We start from the raw sequence: 8,378 nt of genomic DNA, 5'->3' as shown, positions 1-8,378 counted from the left end.
TGCCCAGGCTGGAGTGCATGGAGTGCAATGGCGCGATCTTGGCTCACTGCAACCTCTGCCTCCTGGGTTTAAGTGATTCTCCTGCCTCAGCCTCCCCAGTAGCTGGGATTACAGGCATGTGCCACCACGCCCGGCTAATTTTGTATTTTTAGTAGAGATGGGGTTTCTCCAGGTTGGTCAGGCTGATCTCGAACTCCTGACCTCAGGTGATCCGCCCACCTCGGCCTCCGAAAGTGCTGGGATTACAGGCATGAGCCACCACGCCTGGCGAGAATAAAATAGTTTATAGAAAGCTGCGGGCCTGGCATGGTAGCCCACATCTATAATCCCTGCCCTTTGGGAGGCTGAAGCAAATGGATCACTTGAGGTCAGGAGTTTGAGACCAGCCTGGCCAACATGGTAAAGCCTTGTCTCTACTAAAAATGAAAGAAAAAAAGATTACCTGGGTGGGGTGGCACTCACCTACAGTCACAGCTACTCGGGAGGCTGAGGTGAGGATTGCCTGAGCCCAGTAGGTCAAGGCTGCAGTGAGCCATGATCACTCCTCTGCACTCCAGCCTGGGTGACAGAGGGAGACCCTGTCTCAACAACAACAACAAAAAAAAAAAAAAAAAAAAAAAAAAAAAAAAAAAAAGAAAGAAAGAAAAAGAAAAAAGTAAAGGAAAAGAAAAAAAGAAGAAAGAAAAAGAAAGTTATGGTAACATCTAGCCGAAAAACAACATAGAATGCAATTTTTTACATCTTTAGTAGGAATACATATAAATATAAAATACAAACATAAAAAAGATATCAATCACATAATAAAAGATAAAAACCAAGAAAGGTAAAATGGATGTCTATTATATCAATACATTTGCCTATGAAAACAGAATGACTTTCAGAAGAATTATGCCGCAAAATCTAATTAAATGTTATGCATAAGACATATTCCTAATACAGAGTACTTAGAAAAGTTGAAAACTGAAAAGTAAAGAAACAAGTCATGAAATGAAATGAAACACAAATAACTCATATTGAGAAAATATTTACTACAAAATACTAAGAAAAAGATTGAAGGTAAGCTCAATAGAAAAATGGTCAAGAAACTTGACCAGACACTTAGGATACATTTTGACCAGATGTCAAAGAAGAGGATATCTGTTCATAAACACATGAAAAGGTGCTCTACCTCATTATGAATCAGGAAAATACAAATTAAAGCCACTAGAAACCCACCACAATGGCTACATATAAAAAAAGCTAAAAATACCAAGTGTTGGCAAGAATATGAAAATTCAAGAACTCTCATGAACTGCTGGTGGAGATATAAGTGGAGAGCCACTTTGGGAAACAGCTTGGTATTTCGCTATAAATTTGTAGAATGTATTCTCTTAAATGCACCAATTTAATTCTAGATATATAGGCAACAAAAATGTAGGCACATGTGTATCAACAGGCATTATCATTGGCCAAAACCAGAAAAAAGCAAATGTTCATCAAGGGTAGCGATACATTCGTAGACTGTAAAACAATACAACAGTGCAAATAAATAAAATGTAATATACACAATGATACAGATGAAGCTTGTAAACATAATTTTAAGCTAGATAGAGAAGACCACATAGTGTATAATTCCATTTATATAAACTTCAAAAACAAGCAAAACTAAACTCCAGTGTAAACAGATGCACATTTTTGTGGTGAAAGATTAAAAAAGGACTAGTCGTAGTGGCTCACACCTAAAATCCCAGCTACTTGGGAGGCTGAGATGGAGAGTCACTTGAGCCCAGGAGTGTGAGGCAGCAGTGAGCTCTGAGGTGCCAGTGCACTCCAAGCTGGGTGACAGATTGAGACCCTGTCTCTAAAATTAAAATTAAAATTAAAAATAGCCGGGCGCGGTGGCTCAAGCCTGTAATCCCAGCACTGTGGGAGGCCGAGGCGGGTGGATCACGAGGTCAAGAGATCGAGACCATCCTGGTCAACATGGTGAAACCCCGTCTCTACTAAAAATACAAAACATTAGCTGGGCATGGTGGCGCGTGCCTGTAATCCCAGCTACTCAGGAGGCTGAGGCAGAAGAATTGCCTGAACCCAGGAGGCGGAGGTTGTGGTGAGCCGAGATCGTGCCATTGCACTCCAGCCTGGGTAGCATGAGTGAAACTCCGTCTCAAAAAAAAAAAAAATTAAAAATAGAGAATAAACACAACAATGAAGTGACTACATATTACCCGTAAGTACCAGGAAGGAACTACACTTAAGAAGAGAGAGGAAGCTGGGGATGGGCATGGAGGTAGGGATGCTTCTGAGCCCTACCAATATTCTACTTCTTGATGTGCATTTGTGATTATACGGTGTTCCTATTATAGCAATTCATTAAACTGCATTTTTAATACAATTTTTTATAATGCGTTTTCATTTAACAGTAAAAAAATTAGCCGGGCGCGGTAGCTCACACCTGTAATCCTAGCACTTTGGGAGGCTGAGGTGGGTGGATTACCTGAGGTCAGGAGTTCAAAAACCAGCCTGGCCATCATGGTGAAACCCCATCTTTAAAAAAAAAAAAAAAAAAAAGTAAAAAAAAAATTTTTTTTTTTTTTTTATGAGACAGAGTCTCACTCTGTAGCCCAGGCTGGAGTGCAGTGGCCCCATCTCAGCTCACTGTAACTTCCACTTCCCAGGTCCTGGTTCAAGCAATTCTCCTGCCTCAGCCTCCTGAATAGCTGGGATTACAGGCATGTGCCACCATGCCCAGCTAATTTTTGTATTTTTAGTAGAGACGGGGTTTCACCATGTTGGCCAGACTGGACTTGAACTCCTGACCTTGTGATCCCAAAATTCTGGGATTACAGGTGTGAGCCACTGTGCCTGGCCAAAAACATTTTTGAAAAAGTAAACTATAACAGCTTCTAAAAATTTCTGACTTTTTAAACTTGGAAAGATGTTCAAGAATTTTTAGTGTAAGAATGTACTTATTGTAGAAATCTTCTGAAAATCAAAGATACAAAAGACATTGCAATGATAAAAATCAACCAAGTACATATATCTGTGCATAAAAATTTTATCAAAGTCACTCATTTAGCAAATTCACTTCTCCCAAAGGCTATCAGTCTTAATACTTTTTCATAATGTTATTATACCTTTGCTTTAAGATAATTTATGCTTCATTCACTCAAAGCTAACTTTTAAATTTTAAACAAGAAATCCACAGGTCATAAAAAGGGTACACTCTAAGATGAAAAAGCATTCCAGAGTTTGGAGGCATTATTTCAGAGTTTAATAAAGAGTTTAAAACACCTAATTTTGTAAAACTTCTGTTAACTTGGTATTAACTATTTCTACAACAAAATGCAAAATGTGAAACATTTACTATTGAGTTTCTAATAGTCATTGGGTAGGCAAGTGTCAAGAAAAGAGAAAAGATTAATATTAGAATAAACCAGGGACAATTTTGTCCTCCAGGAGATATTTGGCAATGTCTGGAGACATTTATGTTTGCCACAATGAAGAAGGGGTAGTATTAATGGCATACAGTGCATAAAGGCCAGGGATGCTGTTAAATATTCTACATTGCATAGGACAGGCCCTATAAAAGAAATCAATGACACTTCTTAAAGCACGGCAAGGACTTTATTCAAGATCATTGCCGTAGGGATAGGGACCACTGCAATAAGATTTCGCAGTTAGGGAGAGAGATTGTGCTCAACTCTGTATACAGCATGGGAAATGTGGGAATTTATAGATAAGGAACAGGGTAGGATAAGTAAATAGAAAACTGCTAAGAGGAAGCATCAAGGATAAGGAGGACTTTGGCTAACACAACCGAACAGGATTCTTGCTGATGACAGGCTAGGGTTATGAGAATTCATCTAAGGATGTTGGAGGATGAGGAACATATCGATGGTGATCATATATCAAGGATTCAGGTGGTGGGGGGCAGTCACTAAACTGAGGAAAAAGGTTTGTTGCTAAGTCTGATTTTACAAGAAAGTATACAGACAGGCCTAGAAGAAGATTCAGGAGGCTTGATAAAGTTTGGTCAAGCAAAGAATTTTTATCACCCTCTATAACAAGGAAGTATCTGGCCCAATATGTAAATAGTGCCCAGGATGAAAAACCCAAATAAATGAATCAAGAGACAGGAGTTATCACATATTGTTAAGCAAAAAAGTAGATTATAAAAGATTAAAATTTGTGTGATTTCCGTTTTGTAAAAAAACTCCAAAACAACTGTGCGTATGTAATGTGTGTGTATATATATGTATTCACAAAAATGTTAACAATTGTTGGCTTGGAATGATGAAATCATGGATGAATTTTATTTACTTTTGCTTTATTTCGTTCATCTGTAATTTCTTATTTTTCTATAGTTAATTACATTACTTGAACAATAAGAAAAATACAGTTTGATTTCTACCAAAGATAGAACATTGGCTGTGGCATCAGTAAGAGCAGGGTTTGAACACTAGTTTTTTCTCTCACATTTTAACCTTCTGAGATAATCGTCTTGTTGGTAAATGGGTAAATGATACTTCACAGACTTGCTCCTTTTCTCCTACATAGTTGAAATACAACTATATACATATATATACACACACATATACACACACACCCGACTGTAATAGAAAAAAATAAATTGAATAATATTTATTTTACAAATATCTTTAATATTTGAGGAAAGTATATTTATTTACAGGGTAAGAAGATTGATGAAAATGTGTGAGGATTCTGAAGGGGATCTCTAGGCATTTTCAAAGACTGGAGCCTCCCATTTACCCCTATTTCACTTAAAAACTGATTCAACAATGATCTTTTTTGTTTTGTTGCCAGGCATTGAGCTAAGTACAAGAACAAATGAAGAAAAAAATTTTTTTAAATATCCTCAAAGAAGTCTAATTAATAAGTGGAGAATGACACAACCAACTAGTCATAACGCAATGTATTAAATACTATCATAGACATATTCACAAAATATTATGGGAACAAAGCAGGAACTGAGTGTCTTACTAGTATCCTTTAATATAATACTATACTCATGTTATCATTATAATTCGATCTCTTTTTTGGTTCTGCAATAAAATAGGTTAAGCACCTTTGTAATCATAAACAGGAAAGAGGAGGAAAAAAGTAATGAATATGAATGTATAGAAGGTGCTTAAAGTAGAATCACAGTGCTGTGAACAGTAACAAGCAGAAGTTAAAGGATAAGCTATGTACAAAATCTCCCTGAAGGCAGGAAGGCAGGTGGTGGAGTGAAGTTGAGTCAGCCTCCGTCCTGTTACCATCAGATGGTTCTCAAATGCCTGGCTGGCATCTGGACTCGAAAATAGCAGATGAAAGGACACGGAGTGGGAAGAAAAGGAATCAGTATGGGATCAGCAAATTATACCTTGGATTGGGATAGGATTCTTCTAATTCAAAAACGTGCCTATATTCAATAATTGTTTAACTACAGTATTTAGAGTAATAGTAGTCTTCTCTACTATCAGGAAGTGATTAAGGAGTAAACATGTTCTGGAGGTAGGGAGATTCTTGGGATAACAGAAATGCCTGTGCTGAGTAAGAACACAGTTGCTTCAGAATATGCAATGCTTTCAACGCTGAATACACTGTTCCAAATGGAGTCAACATCAACTAAGGAATATAGCAAAAGGGAAAGGGTGCAGCAGAGTGTAAGCTGGAATTAAATGTAGGTCCTTGGTTTGACAGAGAACACCTCAAGCAAGTTTGTTGTTTATATCTGATTTAGAAGGCAATGAGAAACCATACAAGACACGATACTGCTTTCTTCACATTTTCAAAAATATCTATTTTGATCAAAAGGAGTTAGGAAGAGCCCGCATGGTGGAGTATAATAGATATAATAACAGGACAATTCGGGCCAAAATTAGTTACCAGCTTCATTTTCCTACTATGTGGAGGGGACAGAGCTGAGAGAAGGGGAAGAGAATAAGGCATTGAGTGGCGTTCCACTACTGGTGTGTGCCAAATACCAGTTTGAGCATAGGGACTCGACCTGGAAGGAAACAGCTTGAGTCCTTATGCTATTCCCTAGGCCTGAAACACAACTCGAGGCCAGCTGGTTCGGCCCCATCTGTCAGGTCACAGCTGCAGCGTTACCTCCTCAGGGAAGCCTTTCCTTTCCTCCTCTTCCCCACCTCCACCCCTCCCCAAAGGGGTCTCCCGCTATCGGCTCTCAAAGTTGTAATTTTAAAACGTGTTTTGTAGTTAACTGTTCAGTCTGTCTCCACTTCCGGACTCCAACAAACCTCTCATCCTCAACGTCTTCAGGTCAGTGACCCTGGCAGTTTTACTGACCAAAGGGTGGGGGCCCCTCCAGCACCTTGCAGTATTGTTAGGAAAGGCCCACGAGTAGCGAATGAATGCAGGAACGAGTTCGGGTTAAGCCGTTAATATTGCCAGGCCCACAGGAAGCACCCAGTAAGCAGCAATGATTGGTGTTCGCCTTATCATTTAATTCTTACAAAACCACAGCAAGGATTCAACCCCAAAACTGGGGTCTAGAAAACCGAGGAATGAAACGCAACCCGCAGGAGGTCTGGCGGCCCCCGAGCCGCAGCGCCGGGCCTGGGAGCCAGCCCGGTCCACTTCCCCGGCGGGTTCTTCTCGGTTCCCCGCCGGCCGCCCCAGGTGAAGCTCCTTTCTGCCGTGAGAAGGAGGCTCCCGCCGGGAAGCAGCGTCGAGGGCGACCCAGGGCCAGCACGGAAAACGCCAGGGGCCGTGTCAGCGCAGCAGGCTGGAACCCCGCTCCTCGCCACAGACGCGGTTCCGCCAGAGGGCCGCACTCAGCGTAGGGAATCAGGTGGCGGCTCCTGGAACGCAGGAGACGGCGCGGGACCACAGAAGCGGCTTCAGGCACCCGGTGTTCTCCAACTCGGCCCAGCGGCCCGTAGCCGCTCTAGGACACCAAAGGGCCTCTTCTCGGTGGTTGGGGTTGGGCCGCCCCCCGCCGGGAGCAGCCCACCTCTGCGCTGGGCGGGGCCTGGCCGGAGTCTGGGAGAGGCGCAGGCCTTGCATTAACCTTCAGTCAGCGAATTGGGCAGGAGCTGGGAAAAGGCGCGAAGGAGGGGATGCACTTACTACCTGCTCCGGAAAAACTCAGCCAGCAGCTCCATCAGTTGCGAAAAATTCGACCCTCCTTTGCAGCATGGCAAAAGAAAATAAACTACCATTTCTTAGTGTTTTATTTTCAGCTGATTTCTTGTTTCTTTGGTTTTGATTCTAATTCTTGCTATAGACGCCTTCAGATGGTGGAAGCCAAGGAAAGGAACGCCTGACAGCAATTTCCTAACCTTTGGACAGAGTGTGGGGAATGGGGACTCCCCGACTTCCTTTTCTTTCTTCCCTCCATACAGACCTAAAAGGCTTTAAAAATGATCTAACACTAGCTCTATTATCTATACTGTAGCCTACTCAGCTAATTAATTCAGAAATTTATAATTTATAATTACACAGCAAAAAAAATCAGAAAAAAGAAAAAGTTAAACCATTGAAACTACAAACATTAAAAATGAACAGTTCTTAGGGCCGAAATCTCTGAATGTGAATGTGGCAGAAATCCCACTTGAAACCTCTGTATGAGGTACGGCAAGAGAAAATGAGCTGGTATATATATTTCTAAATATACTACTATCAACTAAACTTTAATGACTAGCTTTATTGAAGAGACATTCAATAATTCTTAAATGTTCTGCAATTAAAAGTTTTACGTCATGAAGGCAGTTTAGAAGATTACAGCAAAATGGTGAAGCATGACTTGTTCATATGCTTATTCTTCGTTCAAAAGCCTTTTGCCGGTTCCCCAGCGTAAAAAGAAGCCTAATTTCAGTTATTTTGAAGAGTACTCTGATAAATATCAATACCGAAATCAAACGTTTCTTTGTGTTTAGACAGTTATAGGTAGAAAATTCTTGCAAGCAGAAAAAAAAAAAAAAAGATGATGCCCCTGGCTGATGAAGAACCCCAAGGAATTCAGTTTCAGTTGGAAAATTTTAGAGCTATTTCGCAATAATTATTAACGAACCTATTGTATTGCTCATTTTAGACATTTGCTTTGGCTATTTTTTATTCTTAGTGGCTCCCTCGAATAACATCCTCATTTTATTGCTGTGTGCATAATGGTGTTCTTTAGTATATCCAAGAGAGTTTTTGATATTGGAATTTGCAATGACTCAAGTTTCACTCCAGCAGCTTGAAAGAATGATAATGAGGTGCTCTCCTTTTTTTATATTTATACTCCCCTTCCAGGCACATAATTTCATTTAAAAGTTGATATTGTTCTTCCAGATTTTCTATTCAGCAACGAAATGCAAAGCAATGATTGTTCCCCTAAGAACAACTTTAAGTTTTCTTTTTTTTTTTTTTCGAGAGAAAGGAAGAAA

General features: G+C 40.2%; 1 protein-coding gene across 1 annotated transcript in view; it reads right to left on the bottom strand.

The window, feature by feature from the left end:
• Positions 1 to 6,431: 6,431 nt before the first annotated feature.
• The window catches only part of LOC108303359, a 9,255-nt gene continuing 7,308 nt past the window's right edge, over positions 6,432 to 8,378 (bottom strand). Inside the window, exon 2 of the mRNA XM_017527167.1 lies at positions 6,432 to 6,895. Within this exon, the coding sequence (XP_017382656.1) occupies positions 6,479 to 6,895 (417 nt within the window). The 3' untranslated portion in view covers positions 6,432 to 6,478. The remainder of the gene's footprint in view (positions 6,896 to 8,378) is intronic.

The sequence above is a fragment of the Cebus imitator genome, unplaced genomic scaffold (genome assembly GCF_001604975.1).
Source record: "Cebus imitator isolate Cc_AM_T3 unplaced genomic scaffold, Cebus_imitator-1.0 Scaffold46, whole genome shotgun sequence".
Classification (NCBI taxonomy): domain Eukaryota; kingdom Metazoa; phylum Chordata; class Mammalia; order Primates; family Cebidae; genus Cebus; species Cebus imitator.
The sequence above is the reverse complement of the archived record's forward strand: the minus strand, read 5'-3'. Positions and strand labels throughout refer to the sequence as shown.